General features: G+C 33.2%; 2 protein-coding genes across 37 annotated transcripts in view; one reads left to right on the top strand and one right to left on the bottom strand.

Moving 5' to 3' along the window:
• Positions 1–21,357, bottom strand: part of RIMS2 (regulating synaptic membrane exocytosis 2) — a 731,813-nt gene that overhangs the window by 594,224 nt on the left and 116,232 nt on the right. For 20 of the 36 annotated variants that reach the window (XM_037802482.1, XM_037802459.1, XM_037802461.1 and 17 more), the window contains exons 2-3: positions 1,373–1,405; positions 889–975 (exon numbers count right to left, since the gene is read on the bottom strand). The exons of the other annotated variants lie outside the window; for them this stretch is intronic. In XM_037802482.1, coding sequence (XP_037658410.1) covers positions 889–975; positions 1,373–1,405 — 120 coding nt within the window. The remainder of the gene's footprint in view (positions 1–888; positions 976–1,372; positions 1,406–21,357) is intronic. 36 annotated transcript variants of the gene reach the window in all.
• On the top strand, positions 5,467–5,784 carry LOC119508736 (cytochrome c-like). The gene has a single exon (XM_037802504.1). It carries the CDS (start codon positions 5,467–5,469, stop codon positions 5,782–5,784), a length of 318 nt encoding a protein of 105 aa, XP_037658432.1.

Raw genomic sequence — 21,357 nt, 5'->3', positions numbered from 1 at the left:
TTCTTTCCTAGAGTTCATGTCACTTCTCAATATGTCCTTCCCTACAAGCACATTGTCTTCTTCACAGACATAATTACTAATTAAATAAAGCACAGAGGCTGAGTGGTGAGATCATTTCTCAGTATAGTGGCAGTTATCATAGGGAGACTGGAATTCAAATATATACAGTATTTCTCACATTCTCAGTGACTTCCACCTCAGTAACATAAATAAAACAGCTTGCACAAAGTTAAGATACAAATGTGAACAACTAGCTTTTTAAAAACTGTTTCAATCTGCTAAAAACTAAAATAAATGGAATCAATACTTTTTTAATATTTCAAGTCAACTGATGAATAAATTGCTGCATTTCTCAAATTATGTTTCATAGCCTAGTGAAATGTTCAATGAAAACAAGATTCATTGGTCAAAAAAGTTTAGTAAACAGTTTATGTTCTAATACCATTAAAGCCTATTAAGGCTTTCAGAAGTATTACAATAAAGAAAAGTGCTTACCCCTTTTTAATTAAACCTTTCCAAAACTATTTGACCAAAGATTCAATTTGGGGGGTTACTGCCTCTTAATATTCCCTGGAATTAATGTTCAAAGAAACATACTCTGAAACACCTAGAATTTTTGGACAAAATATATTTTACTAGGTAAATATGGTTTATATTAATTATACTGAAACTTGAGCATTAACTCTTCTTTTTTATTTCCCCATAAATTACCCTTGCTTCCTTTTTAGATTTCCATGGAATAATTAAAGGTAAAAGTACCAAACTCATAACCTAACAATTTTCCTTTGTGAAGGGCATACTATTCCAAGGGCAGTATTTTAATACATACTATTCAGTATGTTATACTATCAGAGATAATATTTAGTCTATATAGATCAGCTTACTTACGTCTGGGGCTCCTTTTCATTTTGTTGTTTTTGCTGGGGCTGAAGAACGTTATTTACCAGTTCAGTGATCCCACTAAAGGGAAACCACCTGTTTAAATAAGCAAATAATGTGACTGAATAACCAAATGAAAAACAATGTAGGTCAAATGTTTTCTTATCCATAATAAAAATACACAGGCACAAAAGCTACAGCCAATGGAAATGTGAGCTCCAATTATTATCCAGGCAGTCAGAATATAGGGAAATTAAGTTTGACACTTAACCAGTCCACAAGCAGACAGCAAAAAACTACATCCAGTCACTACATGGATGAAGTAAGAAGCTGCAGGCAGCTCTCTTACAAGCCAGAGAGTCAGAAAGCAGAAGACACACTAGCTGCAGCCTATCCAGTATTAGTGTAAGCTAATACCATCAAAGGTGCAGAAAGCAGAATGTGGCAAAGGTATAGAAGTCAAGCCTACTGCACTCTTAATACATTTACTTACTGTGTCAGTTGTGGTTTGTGTTCTTCTTTGACCCTAAAAAGATAAGTTTGCACGACTGAGTGCACTGCACTACGAAGAAATTTCTATCTACAGATTTGTGGTCATATCAAATGGACATGAAAAATGAAGTTTGTTACATAGAAAATCTTGATGTTTCACCATATATTGGAATTACACATTTCAATTAATTTGACATTTGTTCTTAACAAAGAGTACTGATATTAAAACTCTACTGCTGTTCTAAAGTCATGATTTAATCCTCAAGTTTTCTTCATGTATTTATTGATAGTGAAGTTTTTAAAATAATTATTAAAGTACCATAAAAAACAGTCACATTTATTTTACTGAAAACAGGTTCCCTTTTTATTTTTTATTTCTTAGTAGAAACTGATATACAGTATTTTAAATAGAACATAGCTTTATAAATGTATTATAAATGTCTTACAAATGACTTTATTTCTTGCTTAAAGAAGTAGAAAAAAGTTGGGGGGTTATATAGCCAATCAATCTAAAAATAATTTTTAAAATACCTATGAATGTTAATTTAAAATATTACAGTAAATTATTCATATAACTATACAAAACTGAAAATCCATTTAAACTATAATGAAATCAATGCTTCAGTTCCAGATCTACAGAGTTCAATAAAGCTGTGCCCAAAACTGTGTACAGAAAAACAATCCTGCTCTCTATTTATGAGATTAGATGAAATTAATTTTTAAATTATCAAAATCTATGAACTTATGGTTAGAAACTGATTTAAAGTAAGCAGTCAATTCATGGTGAATAGGATGTCAACAGTTAGGTACCCAATTCATATGTCATCCTTAGTGATTCACCCTCAGGTTAGTATTACTAACTTTTCTTTATATTCCTTTATTAAAATTAAATTATTACTTCTGCAGACCAATTAGTGTATATTATTTTACTTAAACGATATTCAAGAAATTAAGAGGTGATCAGCCAGTATAGAGCACAGGACACCTGAAAGACGTAGGTCTGGCTATTTCAAGGATAGACAAAGATCATATACCAAGGGTAGCGAAGCTCTCTGAAATTTGACACCCCACAGTTTGACTGGGAGTGGTCCTGAGACTTAAACCCATGACTCAGTGAACAATTGATTAGCTTTTAGTTTCTCAAAAGAAGACTAAGAATTAATAACCAAAACTGGTCACCAAAAGGTAAGACTTTCATTAGAAAGTTATACTAGCACTGTAAATTAAATTTCCTGTATATTAAATTGATTTTCTTTTCCAGTGTGTTTTTTTAAAAACATAGACCATAAATGAAAGGACATACTCCTATACCGTGTATACATTATATTTTTCTATTTTGACCATAACAGAATATCCTGTGTCCTCTGCATAAATTTCTAAAAGTATAGTAGCTTTATCCCAGAGCTAAAGCCATATCATTCAGTAATTAAATATAATCATATGGTGAACTGATTTTAAAAAACTTTGTGTCAGAATGAAAAATCTTATAAACAAGCAAACAGAATCAAAACTATAGTGACACTGGATTCTACCTGGAAAAGATATATTGCATTTCTTTGAGAATAAAACATATTTTGAACAAAACATCAAAAATAGACAAAAATATTATGACAAAGAAAGATTACTATCGTCAGGTCCTAAAATATATGTATGTTAAAAACTACAAATATTTAAATAAATACATACATGAAGAGAAAAGTATTTGTTACAGAAGTTCTGATGATAATCTGCAAGGAATCATGCTGCTTTTAATCAGTGACAAAAGTTATCAACAAAATGTACTGATTTTTATACTACAAATCAGTTTCTAATTTCAAAATCCTTACTTGAAAAAATTAAAAATTTTAATTACTGTAAAAAAGAATTATTTCTGGGATTTCTAAAATATATATACATGAAATATACAAATATTTGTATCATTTTCCCAAAGAAAATATGTACTATATATAGTGAAGTATAAATATTTATCCTGTCTTTAAATATAATCCAGAGTATAAAATTGCTATTATTCTTTTTTCCTACATTCTGGAATAAATCAAATCTCAAAGTATTTGACCATAACTAAAATACATGTTGATACTAAATTAAAAGTTGATAATATAAAAACATAATTATACCATATATTTTTTTAGAATACTCTCTACTAATACTGACAATGAACTTCTATGTTCCTGCATTCCAAAAAGTTTATGACCTTGAAATTTTGTAGGTCCATATCATAACCATAATTCTAGATGGTTATCTACTGGATCATCCCAGAAAATCAACAAAAAAACTAATCAAACTAGTAATAGAGTTCAGTAAGCTTACTAATTTTAAAGATACAAATTTAAAAGCAAGTAGCTTTCTTATATGCTATATACAAACCCCAATAGAAATTTTAATGGAAAAAGAACCCATTGAACAACAAAAAATAGACAGCAATAAGAAAAAGAAAAAGAAGTATGATACATATGAAAATAAATTATAATATTTAATAAAATACATAATAAGAAAAATATAATAATAATAATAGTTGTTAAGTGCTTAATTTTGTGCCAGGTGCTATTTTATGTGCTTTCTAATTTTAAACATACAAGACTCCAAAGATGTAGATCTTTTTATTATCCTTCTGTTACATATGCTAAAACTAAACTTTAGGATGTTAAATATGTATTCAAGGTCCTCAAACAAGTAAGAACCAGGCCTGAAATCCAGGCAATCTGATTCCAGATCTTGTGCTTTTAATTATTATGGTCTATTGCTGTCCCAGATCAGCATAAATGGGAAGGCACAGCATTGAAATGGTTCCTGAAGGAAAGGTTCAACATTTGAAATATTTCAATTCCTTCAAGTTAATCTATATTTTAATGCAATTCTTATAAAATTAGGAAGGAAAAGAAATTGAGAGTATGGATAGGAAACATGGCAAGTTGATTGTAAATTTTACCTAAAAGAGATTATCCAAAATTATTCTGAACAGGAAATATACCAAAGACAGTCTTACCCTAAGATCTATTAAAACACACCATAAAGCTGTAACAATTAAAACAGTGTGATAGTACACCTACCATATGACCCTGGAATTACATTCCTAGACCTACATCCAAGAAAACTCTGTAAATATTACCATCAAAAGACATGTACAAAAGGGGTGACAGTGTGATTGTGAAAACCTTGTGGATCACACTCCTTTTATCCAGTGTCTGGATGGATGAGTAGAAAAATGAGGACAAAAACTAAATGAAAAATAGGGTGGGATGGGGGAATGATTTGGGTGTTCTTTTTTATTTTTATTGTTTACTCTTATTTTTATCCTTTCTGGTGTAAGGAAAAGGTTCAAAAATAGAGAGAGATGATGAATGCACAACTATATGATGGTACTGTGAACAGTTGATTGTACACCATGGATGATTGTATAGTATGTGAATATATCTCAATAAAACTGAATTTAAAAAAAAAAAAAGACATGGTACAAGAATGTTCATACAGAACTTCCACTACCACTACCACCCATGATGAAGTTAACTGGGACCAACCTTGCCTCCCTACCATAAATAACAAGAAATTGGACAAAAGTTATGAAACAATTGTTTTCACACATTGGACAGCAGACATCAAAAACAGTAAGTAATGAAAGAAGGAAACCAACGATATGAACCCTATAATTCCCCTGATTTTCTGCATCAGAGCAATTGCCAGGCAAAAATGCACAGGGCATGGGATCCTAAGTAGAGCACATTTCATTCACTAAGTTGAGGAGAGAGAGAATATAGTTAAAAGAGAGACCTCTGCAGAGAATGAGCTCCAGAACTCTGCACAGGGGTCCCACTGAATCTGTTCCTAAATATTAATCCACATATACATAGTGTGACACAGCACAAGGGATGTGTATGCTGAACAATTCTCAGAACTCACACGTAGCTGAGAGCTGAAAGAGGTTCAAATTCCAACTAGGCTGGGTGGAGCATTGTCAGTGAGCAGTAGGGATGCTCAGTAGAAACCCATTAAAAGTCATGCTGTAGCAATAGAGCTAAACTAACACAAGAATAAAGCCTATATTAAATCTGCACTGGGGGGCTTTCGTGTCATACGTGACGAAAGAGCGAATTCAAAATGGGTGATGTTGAGAAGGGCAAGAATATTTTTGTTCAGAAGTGTGCCCAGTGCCACACCGTGGAAAAGGGAGGCAAGCACAAGACTGGGCCAAATCTGCATGGTCTGTTTGGGCGGAAGACAGGTCAGGCCCCTGGATTCTCTTATACAGATGCCAACAAGAACAAAGGTATCACTTGGGACAACAAGACACTGATGGAGTATTTGGAGAATCCCAAGAAGTACATCCCTGGAACAAAAATGATCTTTGCTGGCATTAAAAAGAGGGCAGAAAGGGAAGACTTGATAGTTTATCTCAAAAAAGCTGCTAATGAGTAATAGTTGCCCACTGTGTTATTTATTACAAAACAAATGTCTTGACTTTTTTACATGTACCATATTTAAATTGATCTCATACACTAGAATTCAGATCATGAATGGCCTCATTTTTGTTGGACAGTCCTGAGTTAAATAAGATTAGCTACAGTTAAATTAATATGAACAAGCTTTTTAAATTTTGATAGTAATTCTGGTTTGGCAAATGCTGTCCCTGTTTCCCCCTTCTAAAGGTTTAATTGGACTTGAACCTAGGTTGAATTAGTAATGTTCAACTTTTCACAAAGAAGGTGAATGTCAGCTTACAACCTGTAGATGATTGGTTTTAGATTTAGATTTATATAACTGATTTTATGAATATATTTAAATACTAAGGAAATTCCTTCACTGTTTCATAGAACAGAGCTAGACTCACTTGGTTTCAGTTGGTATTCATCGGCCTGTTTAAAGGCAGGTGCTGAAAATAAACTAGCTATGTCCACTTTATCTTTCTGGTCTTAACTGTGTAAATCTAATTAAAATTCCCTGAATCTGAAATGTTGCCTTTTAATTAACAAAAAGCATTTTGATGTGATTTATGTATAATACCAAATAAAGAATGCTGAACACTTAAAAAAAAAATCTGCACTAATAGAACATAAAAACAAGCTTTGAAAGGATTAAGAAGATTCAGTAAAAGTTCAATGCTATTTAATGGAAAACAACCAAAAGCAGCACTCAAAAACATAAAATTCAGTGTCCAGCATACAACAGAAAAAAGTATGCCTGTGATGAAGGATAAAATGTGCAACCTATGCCAAAGAGGAAATTTGGTCCATATGAACAGAGAAAGAAATGACAGAAATAATGGAATTAGTACAAAAACTTTTTGAAAGCAATTATAAATATGCTCAAGGATGTAAAGGAAACATAAACATATAGATGATATAAGAAAGAACCAAACAAAACTTCTAGAAATGAAAAACACAAAATATGGCATGGGAAAATTCACTGGATGGGAATATTAGGATATTAGACTCACAAGAGAAAAGATGTGTGAATGTGAAAATACAAAACAAAAACTATCCAAATAGAAGCACAGAGGAAAAAATAAAGACCCAGGGAAAAAAATGAACAGAGCCTAAGAACCTGAGGGACAATATCGAGTGGTATAATAAGAGTGTAACTGGAGTCCCAGAAAAGTGGGAAGGAACAATAAATATATAAAGAAATAACAACAAGGAATTTTCCAAATTTGATTTTTTTTAATCTTCATTTTATTGAGATATATTCACATACCACGCAGTCATACAAAACAAATCGTACATTCGATTGTTCACAGTACCATTACATAGTTGTACATTCATCACCTAAATCAATCCCTAACACCTTCATTAGCACACACACACAAATAATAAGAATAATAATTAAAGTGAAAAAGAACAATTGAAGTGAAAAAGAACACTGGGTACCTTTGTCTGTTTGTTTGTTTGTTTCCTTCCCCTATTTTTCTACTCATCCATCCATAAACTAGACAAAGTGGAGTGTGGTCCTTATGGTTTTCCCAATCCCATTGTCACCCCTCATAAGCTACATTTTTATACAATTGTCTTCGAGATTCATGGGTTCTGGGTTGTAGTTTGATAGTTTCAGGTATCCACCACCAGCTACCCCAATTCTTTAGAACCTAAAAAGGGTTGTCTAAATTGTGCGTAAGAGTGTCCACCAGAGTGACCTCTCGGCTCCTTTTGGACTCTCTCTGCTACTGAAGCTTATTTCATTTCCTTTCACATCCCCCTTTTGGTCAAGAAGATGTTCTCCATCCCACGATGCCGGGTCTACATTCCTCCCCGGGAGTCATATTCCATGTTGCCAGGGAGATTCACTCCCCTGGGTGTCTGATCCCACGTAGGGGGGAGGACAGTGATTTCACCTGCCAAGTTGGCTTAGCTAGAGAGAGAGGGCCACATCTGAGCAACAAAGAGGCATTCGGGAGGAGGCTCTTAGGCACAATTATAGGGAGGCCTAGCCTCTCCTTTGCAGCAACTGTCTTCCCAAGGGTAAAACCTATGGTAGAGGGCTCAACCCATCAAACCACCAGTCCCCTATGTCTGTGGTCATGTTAGCAACCATCGAGGTGGGGTAGGCCAATACCCCTGCATTCTCCACAGGCTCCTCAAGGGGGCACTACATATATTTTTCCTTGTTTTTTTTTTGGTGGTTGTTGTTAACTTTTCCTTCTTTTTTAAATCAACTGTATGAAAAAAAAAATAAAAAAAAAAACAAAAACATACAATAAAAGAACATTTCAAAGAGACCATAACAAGGGAGTAAGAAAAAGACAACCTAACCTAAGATAACTGCTTTACTTCCAATCTGTTCCTACTTTACCCCAAGAAAGTAACATAATATAGCAACATTTCTGTGAACTTGCTCCTACTAAAAAAATGAACAGAGCCTAAGAACCTGAGGGACAATATCGAGTGGTATAATAAGAGTGTAACTGGAGTCCCAGAAAAGTGGGGAGGAACAATAAATATATAAAGAAATAACAGCAAGGAATTTTCCAAATTTGATTTTTAAAAAAAAATATAGATATATAAACCCACAAATTAAAGAAGCTCAACAAACCCTAGCAGGAAAAACACAGAACAAACGAATAAGGCACATCAAAATCAAATTGCTAAAAATGAATGATAAAGAATAAAATCTTAATATCAGCTACAGAAAAAATAGATGCAGAGGATTCATATAAATTAATTAATTAAAATTAATGCAGTGATTAATATTACTACAGACCTCCTGTTAGGAAAAATGCAAGGCAGAAGACAGTGGAACAATATCTTTCAAGTGCTAGAAAAATATCAAGCTATAATTCTATATTCAGTGAAAATAATCTGCAAAAATGAAGAAATAAAAACTTTTTCATATAAACAAAACCTGAGATAATTCATCACTAGCACACCTACAGTAAAATAAAATTAAAAGTTTTCCCTGTTAAATTATATTTAGAAGATGAGTTTCCATAAAGGGACAAAGGGCACCAGAAATTATGTGGGTGCATAAAAAACACATTTATTTCTTTTGTAAATTATCTTAAATGCAATTAACTTTTTAAAGTAAAAAAAATAATAATAATGCATTGTATGTTTTATATGTAGAAGTAAAATAAATGACTACAAAAGATAGAGAGGAATAAATGAAAGCATATTGTAAGTTTCTCACATTATGCATGAAGTATTATGGTACTATTTGAAGGTACTCTGGAACAGTTTTAAGATGTAGGTTGCAAATCTTAAGCAAAAAAGTGTATCTAATAACCAATAATGAATATAAATTGAAATACTAAAAAAAAAAACTAAAAAATAACAATTCAAAAAATCCATCATAAATTTTAGTGGAAAAAGAACCTTTCAAAAAGAACAACAAAAAATATGCAGCACTAAAAAGAAAAGTAAAAAAAAAAAAAAAGAACTTCAAAAAAACCTTCAAAAAGGAAAAATGGAACAAAGAAGAGACAGAATATGGAATGGAACATACAGAAATCAAATATCAAGATGGATGGGATGAAGAAAAAGATACACCATACAAAGACTAATTTTAGAAAAGCTGAAATGACTATATCAAAGCATCCTTCAGAACAAAGAATATTCTAAGGAATAAAAAAGGGATATTTCATAATGATAAATGGATCCTTCTATCAATAGAACACAATTCTAAATCAATATGCACCCAATAACAGAACATTAAAAACATGAGCAAGAACTTTAAAAAAAAATAAAAAAACAAAAGGGAAATACCAAAACATAATAATATTGTTCAACACCACTTCTTTACTGACACAACAAGTGACAGAAAATCACTAAGACTATGGAAGAGCTGATTCACACTACTAACTAAAGTGATCTGGTTGAATTTATATAATACTCCAACCAAAACCAAAAACCACAATATACATTTTTTCTGATACACATGAAACATTTACCAAGATCAACCATATGCTGGGCTTCAAAATACTCTCAATAAATATATAAAGAGAAAATTCTGAATTGTTTGGGAGAAGAAAAAATATCACCAAAAAACAGAAATGATTTAGAATTCAATAAAAATGGATATACAACATAAAAAAATTATGGGGTGCCACTAAACAGTGCTTAAAGGGACATTCATAGATTTAAAACTTTTATTGGAAATAAAAAAGATCTAAAGTTAGTTATCTAAGCTCCCACCTTAAGAAACTTGAAACAGAAGAACAAATTAAACCTGAATTAAGTAAAAGTAAGGAAGTAGTAAATAGAAAACACAACAAAAGAGAAACATCAGAGGGATTGTGTGAAGATTATAGAGTAGGGAGCTCCAAGATTGAGTCCTTCCACTAGAACAATTATTACACAAGCAGGAACTGTCTGAAACAACTATTCTGAAATTCCAGAGGCCAGTAGAACACTGCCCACTAACCAGAGAAGAGCAGGAAGAAGAGGCTGAATTATGGTAAAGACCAATAAATTGCTCTCTGCACAGTGGTTATCAGTGCCCATTACTCCCTCTTGCTGCAGACTACCATGGAGTCCAGCCCCTGGCTAGTTCACTGGTGACAGAAAGGGACATAAACATCCTTTTCCCCAAGACAAGGGGTTGGCACAGCTGATCACTGATCATGGCTTTTGATTAGTGACTTCAGATCCCCGGGGACCTGGCTGTGAGGGCGTCCATTGTTCCAACCTGCCCTGGACAAAGGCAGCAGCAGAGGAGACTTAAGACTGCCCTGCCTCAGGGCTGTGGGAAACAGTCCACAAAATCTCCTCACACTAGCAATCAGCCCAGGGCTTACTTGACCAAAAAACTGGACACCATAACTTCGCCAAATTGGCATATGAACTTAATCATCACAGTCCCTAAGGAAACCCAGACTTTGGACTTATTAGACAAGACTTTAAATTAGCTATTTTAAATATTTTAAAGAAATAAAGGGAACCATGTCTAAAGAACTAAAGGAAAATATGAGAATGATGCCTTACCAAATAGAGAACACAAGTAAAGAGGGAGAACTTGTAAAAAAGAATCAAACAGAAATTCTGGAGTTGAAAAAACTGAAATGAAAATTTTACTGACAGGGCTTCAGAGCAGATTTAAACAGGCGAAAAAAAAAAAAAAAAAAAAAAAAGGATGTTCTCATTAGGGAAAACTGGGTGAAGGGAACTCTTTGTACTATATTTTCAATTTCTTATGAGTCTTAAATTATTTAAAAATAAAAAGTTAAAAAGAAGAAGAAAGCATAAAATACAAAATCCAGAAAAATCACTCAACTGGAATACTGGTTATATATTAATTTAAATCTTTCCCCATCTTAGGACCCTTTTAATAAGAAAAAGCTCAGTTCTATAATAGCCAGAATCACCAACAGAGGGCAGGGCACCATAAAGACACTGTAAACAAAGCAAAAGAATTATAGTAGCCTTTTTTTCCTATACTTAAACCACCATTTTACATTCTTTTAGTCATTCTGTCCCATGAAAGACATTGTATGTCGTTATAAAAGGTCTAGGCAAGATCAATTAATGTCTGTGAGGGAATGGGGCGAAAGTTGGATGTCAGATTTTTAAAATTCAGTTTGAAAAATGAGGCTGAAAGGTGACAGAACTAACGTCTAACTAACTGAAAAGAATGGACATAGAAAACAGGAAAATGGACTTCGATTTAAGTTTAAAGAGACAAATTGAGAATAAACATAAGGAGCATTACCTTTTAGCACAGGTTTAAAAGTAATAAATCATAGACAACAACTACCCTGTCACATCCCTATGCAACTGCTTGAGGACCACATGATAATTTTTAGCAGGATTCTTCCCATTTACAGACAGACTTAAAATTTCATATGAGAATATGTTTCTCACCACAGAAATACAGGTACTTCTCCCTCAAAATATGATGTAACATTTAAAAATTAGGTTTTTAAAAGGTTACTTACTGATGCCTTACAAGAGATGTCAGGATGAAGGGGGTACATCTCTTACATTTAGAAATTGGTGTTATAAAAGATAACTCTGACCTCCAACAAACCATCCTGGATATCATTGTTAAAGACACTGTTTTCGGCTCAAAGGAGATAGATTGAGCCAACCTAGCAAGTCTTATGTTTTTCTTAAATAATGATCAATCATTTAAGGAACACACACACAAATAAGAATTTCCATCTCTGCTTAATGTAAATTTTAAAAAAAGTGGAGCTACTACAGCATACAAGCAGGTATGTTCTAATACCTAATCATTCTGTAATTTTATTCTTACAGTTAAAAAAGAAGCAAGATCTTTTTCACTCTAATTATTATTCTTGTTATTTTTGTGTGTATGCTAATGAAGGTGTCAGGGATTGATTTAGGTGATGAATGTACAACTATGTAATGGTACTGTAAACAATCGAAAGTACAATTTGTTTTGTATGACTGCGTGGTATGTGAATATATCTCAATAAAATGATGATTTAAAAAAAAAAAAAAAAAAAAAAAAAACTAAAGGGAGCAGCAAATAACTGAGATTTAAAAAAAAAAACAAAAACTACTTAAGTACTCCAGACCTCTATTACCTGTTACCCACCAATTGAAAAATCACTAGGGTGAAGCAGATTTGGGAAAAATTTCGCCTGCTCTCTCCCCTGCATAAATAAACTTCTTTTTCCTCCTCAAAAAAAAAAAAAAAAAAAAGAAGCAAGACTACAACTTCCACATTATCAAGCAAATAGAGAAAGCAGAGTAGTAAGTTGTCTCCCCAACTGCTCTTACTTTACCAATGCAAGTGATCAGTCATCTTCAAAATAGTGTAAAATTAGGTTTGAGCTTCCTAGACCTAACTCCACTGTAAACTAATTTAAAGTAAGAACAGATGTTCTGATATGATCTTGGATTTCTGCTATGAATTGGTATGAAGTTCCATAATAGTAGTTTAAATTATTACTTTAAAAATCATAAATCCAATGGTACCTGGACTCAGAGAGGGAAGGTGGTTTAATAGAGGCAGACTGAAGGCCTAGTATTGACCCTCTATGCTTCACAAAAGAAAAGATCAACATTATTATCTTTCTCAATTAATCAAACAGGCATTTATTGAGCATACATGAGTTTCCTCATATATTACCTTATTTATCTATGTTTATTCACTTATTCATGCCTCTGCCTATTTCAAAAGCTACTGAATTGGTGTAAAATAAAATTACTCTGGAGTGATTTTTCAATAAAATTTAATAGAAAGAGCATGGGCTTTGGAGTCAATCCCAAGAAGGAAGCTTACCTCCAACACTTTCTAGCTGTGAGAACTTGGGCAAGAAATTTAACTGTTTCCTCTTTCAAATGGAGGTAATAATGCTTTCCTGTACTGTAGTTGTATGGAATAAATTAATATATGATAAGTAGGACAGTGTTGTGTCAAAAACATAGGACTTGAAATCAAACAGACCTAAATTCTAGTTACTTGAATTTAGAAGGCAAATTGCTTGACTTCTCTAAGACACAGGGAATTCACCATCTTAAAAACAGGGGTAATACCTGAGGTTTTGGGAATTAAGTGAGACAATGCATGAAAAGTGCTTAGCATATGATAAGCGTTAGCTTTATTATGGTAGCTATTAGACAGTAAGAGAAAAAGGTATAAATGCAAATAAAAGACAAGAGATAATTAGTAATCGAATAGAAAAAAAAGTAATGTGATGAGATACATAGTCCTCCAAAAATTGCTAGTTCACCAGTAGAGCAAAAATTTGCAATCTCTGTTTTGAATGTGTTACAAGAGTCTTCATATAAGGAATAGTGAAGATGATATTAAACAATACACTCAACATGCTCCCAAACCATGTAGAAATACATCATCCAGAGCTATTAATTTTGTGGGACCTCTCAATTATTAAGAACATAATACTGAATATTTTTATAGGAGGTAGACAGCCATACTTAGATATATAGTTTAGTCAGAAGGCGATTTCTCTTATTGTAAGGATTGATTTTGGAAACTCTGGAGAAAAAAAGGGAGATGCCATAAGCACTGTGATTTAACAAATTCTAGAATCAGACAGGCTAGCTTTGTAGCTTTGTATCTTGGCTTCACCACAATCTACCTGTATTACCTTGAGTTTCCTCATTTACAAAAATGGGGATTTAAAACAGTATCTATTTCACAGAGTTGTTATTTGAATAAAATTAGATAATACAGAGAGAAAAATCCTGGCTTGCATATTAAGTGCTCAACAATTGGTAGTTACTGTTCTTCATAAGAAGAAAATAAAGAAAAGGAAGAGAGAAAGAGAAAAAGAGTTTCAATATGCCTTTGTAACAACTCTTGCATATCAGCTGTCTTTCCCTAGCTTTTGGAAAAAATAGAACCAAATAGTCAAGGCTGAGGTGGCTAGGAGAAGGTATTCATATTGAAAGAATCAGTATGTTTTAGCTACCAGATATATTGATAGTACAGATAATAATTTAATGTGAAAAATAATGATCCTGATTTGGTCATCCAATTTCTGCATAGAAGTATACCATAAAACTGGAAGCAAAGACAGGACTTTTCTTTAAAAGACATTCTATCTCTTTTCTAGTTTTGGAACAAGTATTTAATTGAAACCACAGAATTCTGTACTACAAAGTATGGAAGAAATGCTCTTGGTCTGGATTTTGAGAACAGGAGTTACTTGTGAAAAACATGTTTTATCATAATTTTAAGAATATTCCCCAATCAGGCAGGTGACAAATAATGCCCTAGTACCAGAATAGAGCACAGGGGTAAGGTTTTGTTTCTAACACTATATATTCTCAGTTTGTTGGCAACTTGTTGCCACTTGAGTCAGTCAAATTTCTGGCCCTAACGTAGAACACAATCTCCTACAGCATATTTTCCTGACAAAGAAAATCATTAGCTCAATGAAATCAATTTTTGTAAAATTATGAATAAGAAAATAAGTAAGGATTTAAATAGCTGGGCATCTTTCAATGCATTCCTCTTAGTCTAGTCACTTGCAGATATAGCTTAGCGCAAACGAATGAAAACAGACCTTCAAATGCCCATACGCTACTGAATTGCTTTAGAATTCCAATTTCCACAGTGGCTTTGCCAAGTTAAGTTCTGTAAATCTGAGCCAGGCACCTCAAAATAATGTTGTTTTAGGGCCCATGCAAAGGTTGTGATAGAATGCAAAGGCTTCTACATAAATCTTATTTAGTTCAGGCCCACCCTTCCCAGTTATTTGTATGCATGTTTCTAAAGATGATGACAACAAAAAGGAGTGGTCTCTGAAAGCAGATGCAAAGGAGTGTAAATCAGAAGAATGAGGTTTACTATGGCCAGAAGGGAAGCATGAGTGTTTAGCAGAGAAGAGGAAATGAACATTAAGTAGACAGAGAGGCAGGAGGTAAGGAACCTTCTGTGACAAAAAAGGAAGCAGAGAATAGAAGATAAACGCAGCTAGAGCCAGGAAAACAAGTAGAACCTGAAGCAGGAGGCTAAATGGCGCCAAAGCCAGAAGGGGAAGCAGAAAGAGGAATACAAGAGGAAACAAGGCCAACAGAAAATAATGTGCCATGCCAGGAAGGAAAACAGGTTGATGGCATCTGGCTGCCTCACGCACGAGAGCAGAAAAGCATGTAACTATGCTATCGTGTGTTCTCTCAAGCTATCAGAGAACAAAAACTTTATATACAGTTAAAACTCACTGAAATTAAAGGAAATGTAGTCTTTGGATATTATGCTCTATTAATTAGCACTGCTTTCCTACCATTAATTTTGACCTACTTTTATTAGAATGCTCAACAGAGTAAACAAACATGTGTTGTTTATCTGTTTGATAATTTTCCACTACCAGAATTTAGAATCAAATTTAATTTCTGCCACATTGTTTTATTATTCTTTGCAGCTCCAAATACTCTTCTGGTTTCTTTAACATATATAGCATACAACTATGCTACTAAAATGACTGTCATTTCAGTGGGCAAATAGATTAGATTCATAATACATGGAAGCTTTGTTTTTATTTATCTTTTTCTTATTCTTTACTAATAAAAAATTCCAGAAGAGATCAATAAATTAGAGATCAATAAATTTATTCATTGTTAAATTAGATCAATAAAAGAGGTCAAATTATTGCAAAGAATACTAAGTAAGCACCATTTGACAAAAACGTGTCTGTGAAAAACGATGGGTTTTTTTGCTTTTCTGCTTTTTTTTTTAAGTTTTTAGAGAACACTCATATAAGAAATTAAAGTTTAAATTAAACTGAATAGAAATTTAAATTCATCGGAATTAATCAGACATTTACATTTATGAGCAGAGATGATTTGCCACTTTACCAAACAAAACCTATTCAAACCAGTTTCTCATTAAGCAAATGTAACACAAAAGAAAATAAAAAGGCCCATATGGTATTTGCTATGATCTTAACTGATGATGACCTAAATTAATTGGCAAAGTATTATTCACAGTAAAATTTCAGTACCGAGCAATTTAACAACATGTAAACAAAGCCAATTTAGATGATTAAATATTTCATATAATAAAATTTATATACACAATAATATCCTGAACAATTATGAAATTTAGGATTTGTTCCTATTCAATTGACTTATTATTTAAGTGGGACATAAAAGCTTTCTTGTAAAAGAAAAAATATATGAAAATGTTTAATTAAAAGATAAATTTCAGAAGATCCATTTAGAAAATTCTAAAGGAGTTAAAGATGCAAATATTATACAATCCAAGAATGTGCAAGCATGTTCACTGCAGCACTTTTAAGAGAGAAATACCGAAAATGACCTATCAGTAGGAGAATAGATTACCCAAAGCAAAACGAAAACCTCCCATTGTTCACCTATATAATAGTGAAAAAAAGACAAGATTTTCTGAGGGGATGCGGTGGGAAAGGAGCAAGTCCTCATTTCTTCCTATTTGGAGGGTTGGTGTAAAGAACTAAGGTTTGCGGGGACCATCTTCAGTATCTTTTTCCATTGAGATGCTCCACTGCAACCCAAGGAAGAAAGAACTGACATTTCCAACTGCTAAGCACAGAAAATTACACCTTCTTCTAATTGTAGTTCCTAAATTTGAAGTTCACCATGATTAAGCACAAATCCAAATGACTACCTGGATCTCTCCCTTAGAACCTTTTCCTAGCCCCGACCCCTTCCCACCCTGATTGAGCATAAGACTAGTCCTTTCTAAACCTTAATTTTTATCCTAACTTCTCCCAGCAAGACTCAGATACAAAGGCTTCAGAATCCATTATTAAACTTTCTTCTGGCTCATGAATCTAAATGTGAAGGGATAAGGGATAAGAAATGGTATTTCTGGAAATTGTGATATAAGCATGGTAAATCAGATGCAGAACTTTTTACCTTTTAGTGTGTGTCATGAAATATGCATAAACTGGCATATGTGCCTATTGGAAATACATTATTGAAAATCTGCTGATATCATCATTCAAATAAACACTTAAGAATAAAGGGAGAAGAGGACACCTTCAAAATTTTGACATTTAGAAAGAATAAATATTACTGTAACTGTGTATATAAACCACTTCCACAATTAGGCATATATATGTAATACTTTTATAATTTTATTTATTACAACACTAAATTCTACAGAAGCATATGCTGTCTTCATTTATTATTTATATAGCATGGTCATTTACTCATAAAACATAATCTAACCACAACTTAAAAAAGAAATAAAGAGAATATGAACAACCATTAACAGTAGAAACCTGCCTCAGAATAAAAAATTATGACCTGTTTTGTGCTCAAATCTCACTGAACTGTCCCATGTTTCTTGGACTTCCCCCCATATCTTACAGGGATGGCATCAGCCAGGTGAAAAAAGCTGAGGTAAGTTTTAAAAGATTAGGCAACTTAGAAATGCATCTGAAATGCTGGAGGATTTGAAGGCAGGAAATATCTCTAACCTACTTTTGTCTATATTTTCTTTCTCTTTGTTCTTAAGGTTAGGAACTTTTAACATTTACTAAAATCCTCTCTTTCTATATCTATGAACAAATCTCCCAGTTACAACCTACATTCCCTTTTATATGAGACTATAAGTACATCTAAGATCTTTGACTTTCCTCTATTTCATGAGTTCTCAAATTTTTGTCTTAGAACACCTTTACACTATTAAAAATTATTGAGTCCCAATGAACTTTGTTTATATATCTATTGTTATTTACCATACTAAAATTAAAATTAAATTTTAGATTATTTATTATTAATAATAAATCCATCATATGTTTACATAAAAAAATAACATATGTCTACATAAAAAACAGCTATATTTTCTAAAAACTTTAGTGAAAAGGATGACATTTGTGTGGTGGTTTGAAGCTGTATGTACCCCAGAAAAACATGTTCTTCAATGTAATCCATTTCTATGGGTGTGAACCCATTGTAAGTAGGACCTTTTGATGAGGTTACTACGGTTAAGGTGTGGCCCATCTCAATCAGGATGTATCTTAATCCTATTACTGGAGTCCTTCATAAGAGAATGAAATTCAGAAAGACAGAAAGCCAAAGAGAAGCAGCTGGAAGCTGAAATCAATGGAACCTGGAAAAAAGAAGGGAGAGACCAGGAGACACCACCATGTGCCTTGCCACAGGACAAACTAAGGACTAAGGATCGCTGGCAGCCAGCCCCAGAACACCAGTCTTCAGGAAGAAAGCATCACCTTGATGAATACTTGATACAGACTTTCTTTTCGCCTCAGAACTGGAAGCTACTAAATTCCCATTGTTTAAGCCAACCCATTGTATTGTATTTCCTATGAGCAGCCTAGGAAAATAAAACACTTTGTTTTACATTTTCGCAGAACTTCTTAAGGTCAGGCTTAAAGGCAGCTGGACTCTCTTATCTGCTTCTGTATTCAGTCTGTTGTGATATATTGTTTTGGCTTATGTAAATGAAGAAAATCTGGATCCACATAGATATTTAGTTGGAAAAGGAAAGAATATTTAATAGCCTGTTCAGGCAATTGAAGATATCCTACTTTGACACTACAATGAAACTCGGCAGGTGGTTGTTTCATAAAGGTTCACTGCAATGTGAAAACTGAAATCATACCAACCAACTTTTTCTATTTTGTTATATTAAAATCTTTTCATTCATCTCGCACTTTGAATGGATCTTTTTTACCCATGCACAATTTTTTAGGATCATGCACTTGTCACTTGGAAGGAATTCTTCAGATCTTCCAAATGCTGACATATTGCATCATACAATATCAACACTCATATCATTAATATCTCCACTGATCTCATGAGAAAAGTCTTCAAACATTGAGCAACCTGTCATATGCATGGTGGTGAACACAAGTTTTCAAAAATTCTAATTTTTGCTTGATAGCTCAAATTTTATCATTGGCAACAAATACTGCCAGTTTTTTCCTTTATGACAAGGTCACTTCTTTCATTTTCAAGAAAATGTCTGCCAAATACCTAAGTCTGAATAGCCATAGTTTGCTTTATAGTCATTCTTTCAAATGAAAATGATGTTATATGAAAAAACCTTCTAGTTCAGCTCTCAATTCAAATAACTGCACAAGTGCTTTTCCTTGAGACAGCTAATCTTCACTATGAAGCACGAGTGATTTGTGTATACTTCCCATTTCTTCACACAGAATATTAAAATGATGTGCATTCAAAGGTCAAGATTTAATAAAATTAATAATTTTTTCTGATTCACGAAGGACCTTAAGTGAACTTGACTTGACTTTTTTTCTGCAAGCACTGGATGGTGACAAATAAAATTACTAGTAAAGTTGGATGCCAATGCTTTGCTTCTTGTGTTTTCCCCACTATTGCTTCTGCACCATGTACAAAAGTCAACAAGGGTGGAAAAAAAAAAAAAGGGCAAATAAAATCTTAGGCATTATTATGAAAACTTTTCACATCACAGTGATCTGTGGACCATACTTTGAGAATCACTGCTCTATTTCATATACAGGATTTGTATACTTTGGGATGTTTGTCTTATCTACTGTTGCTGGAAATTAGGGAAAAATATATTTAGATCTAGGTGACACTCAGTGCAAGATGCCATGAACAGTTGTATTTGCCTGAATGATTTTTCAATGCATTAGGATAGATGCTCCACACTGCAAAATGCTAAGATATTACAAGATGTAAATGAGATTAGAAAACAGAACTATCAATAATAAACATCTCATAATGGGAGAAAATTTTGTTTGTAGAATCATTACTCCTAGTGATCCTGACCATGTGCTTATCTCTTGTGATGGTATAAAGGTTTTTATGATAAATTAAGGATGGCAGCATTTGGAAGGAGAAAGTAGTGCATGAAAAGAAAGGGAACTGTGAAAATGTTATACTGGTAAATAAGGGTTTCTAATATAAACCAGTTTATCAAAATAGCCTCCTTTGAGTTGAGCTCTAGTAATAACATTGTCTGCTCCCATTATACCATACATCTCATTATACAACATGAAGTTGGTAACATTTCCTAAGACTCTCTAAGAAGATCTAAATAAATGAGGAGATACATAGAATTCATTAATTGGAAGACATAATATTGTTAAAGGTCTATACTTCCCAAGTTTATCTACAGATTCAATGCAATCCCAATCATAATCCTACCAAGATTTTTTGTAAAATTGATTGGCTGACTTTTAACTTTATGTGGAAGTGCAAAGACAGAGAATACTCAAGCCAGTCTTGAGAGAGAGAAAAAAAATCTGAAGGGTTTACCCTTCCTGTCTTCAATACTTACTCCAAATCCATAATAATCAAGACAGTGTGGTACTGCCTTAAAGATAGACAACCAGATCAATGGAACAGAATATAGAGCCCCAAAGTAGATCAAACTTAATGACAATTTGATTTTTTACAAAAATGCAAAAGCATTCCAATGAGGAAAAGAGCTGTTTCAACAAATAATACTGGAAAAATTGGATAGCCATATGGGGAAAAAAAATGAACCTCCACCCCCACCTCACACCATGCAAAATGATTAATTCAAGATGGATTATAGATCTAAATATAAAAGCTAAACTATGAAAGTTTAAAAGAAAATATAGAATATCTTTGCAATTTGGAGATAGATAAAGGTTTCTTACACAGGACACAGAAAAAATAATCACAAAATTCAAAAAGTGGTAAATTCAATTTCATCAAAGTTTTAAGCTTCATTTCCATCAAAACATCAAAAGTCAAGCCACAGACTGGGAGAAAATACTTGGAAAACAAATATCTGTTAATAAATTCATATCCAGAATATATGAAGGGAACTCTTAAAACTCAATGGTAAAAAACAAACAACCCAATACAAAAATGGGAACAAGATTTGAACAGACACTTCACAGAGGAATATAAATGAATTGCCAATTCGTTCATGGAAAACGGCAAAGAAAGTGTCAAAAGCTTCCTCATAAACTGCAGCTGGCCAAGAAATTAGGGAGAAACAGAAAATGTACACTAGACAGAGTACACAGAATATAGCACTCAGATCAAAACCCTCCCAAGAGGAGAGTGATGCCCTCTGGTAGGCCTAGAAAGCAAATGCTGAGAAAATCCTTTTTCTCTTACTCTTCCCAACGCACGATATTTCAAAGAGTTCCTGGTC

The sequence above is a fragment of the Choloepus didactylus genome, chromosome 14 (assembly GCF_015220235.1).
Source record: "Choloepus didactylus isolate mChoDid1 chromosome 14, mChoDid1.pri, whole genome shotgun sequence".
NCBI lineage: Eukaryota > Metazoa > Chordata > Mammalia > Pilosa > Megalonychidae > Choloepus > Choloepus didactylus.
This window is presented reverse-complemented; position numbering and strand designations above follow the sequence as displayed.

Bases quoted from the DNA above. Each gene is read 5' to 3' on its own strand.
- LOC119508736 (XM_037802504.1), top strand. From the start codon at position 5,467: ATGGGTGATGTTGAGAAGGGCAAGAATATTTTTGTTCAGAAGTGTGCC.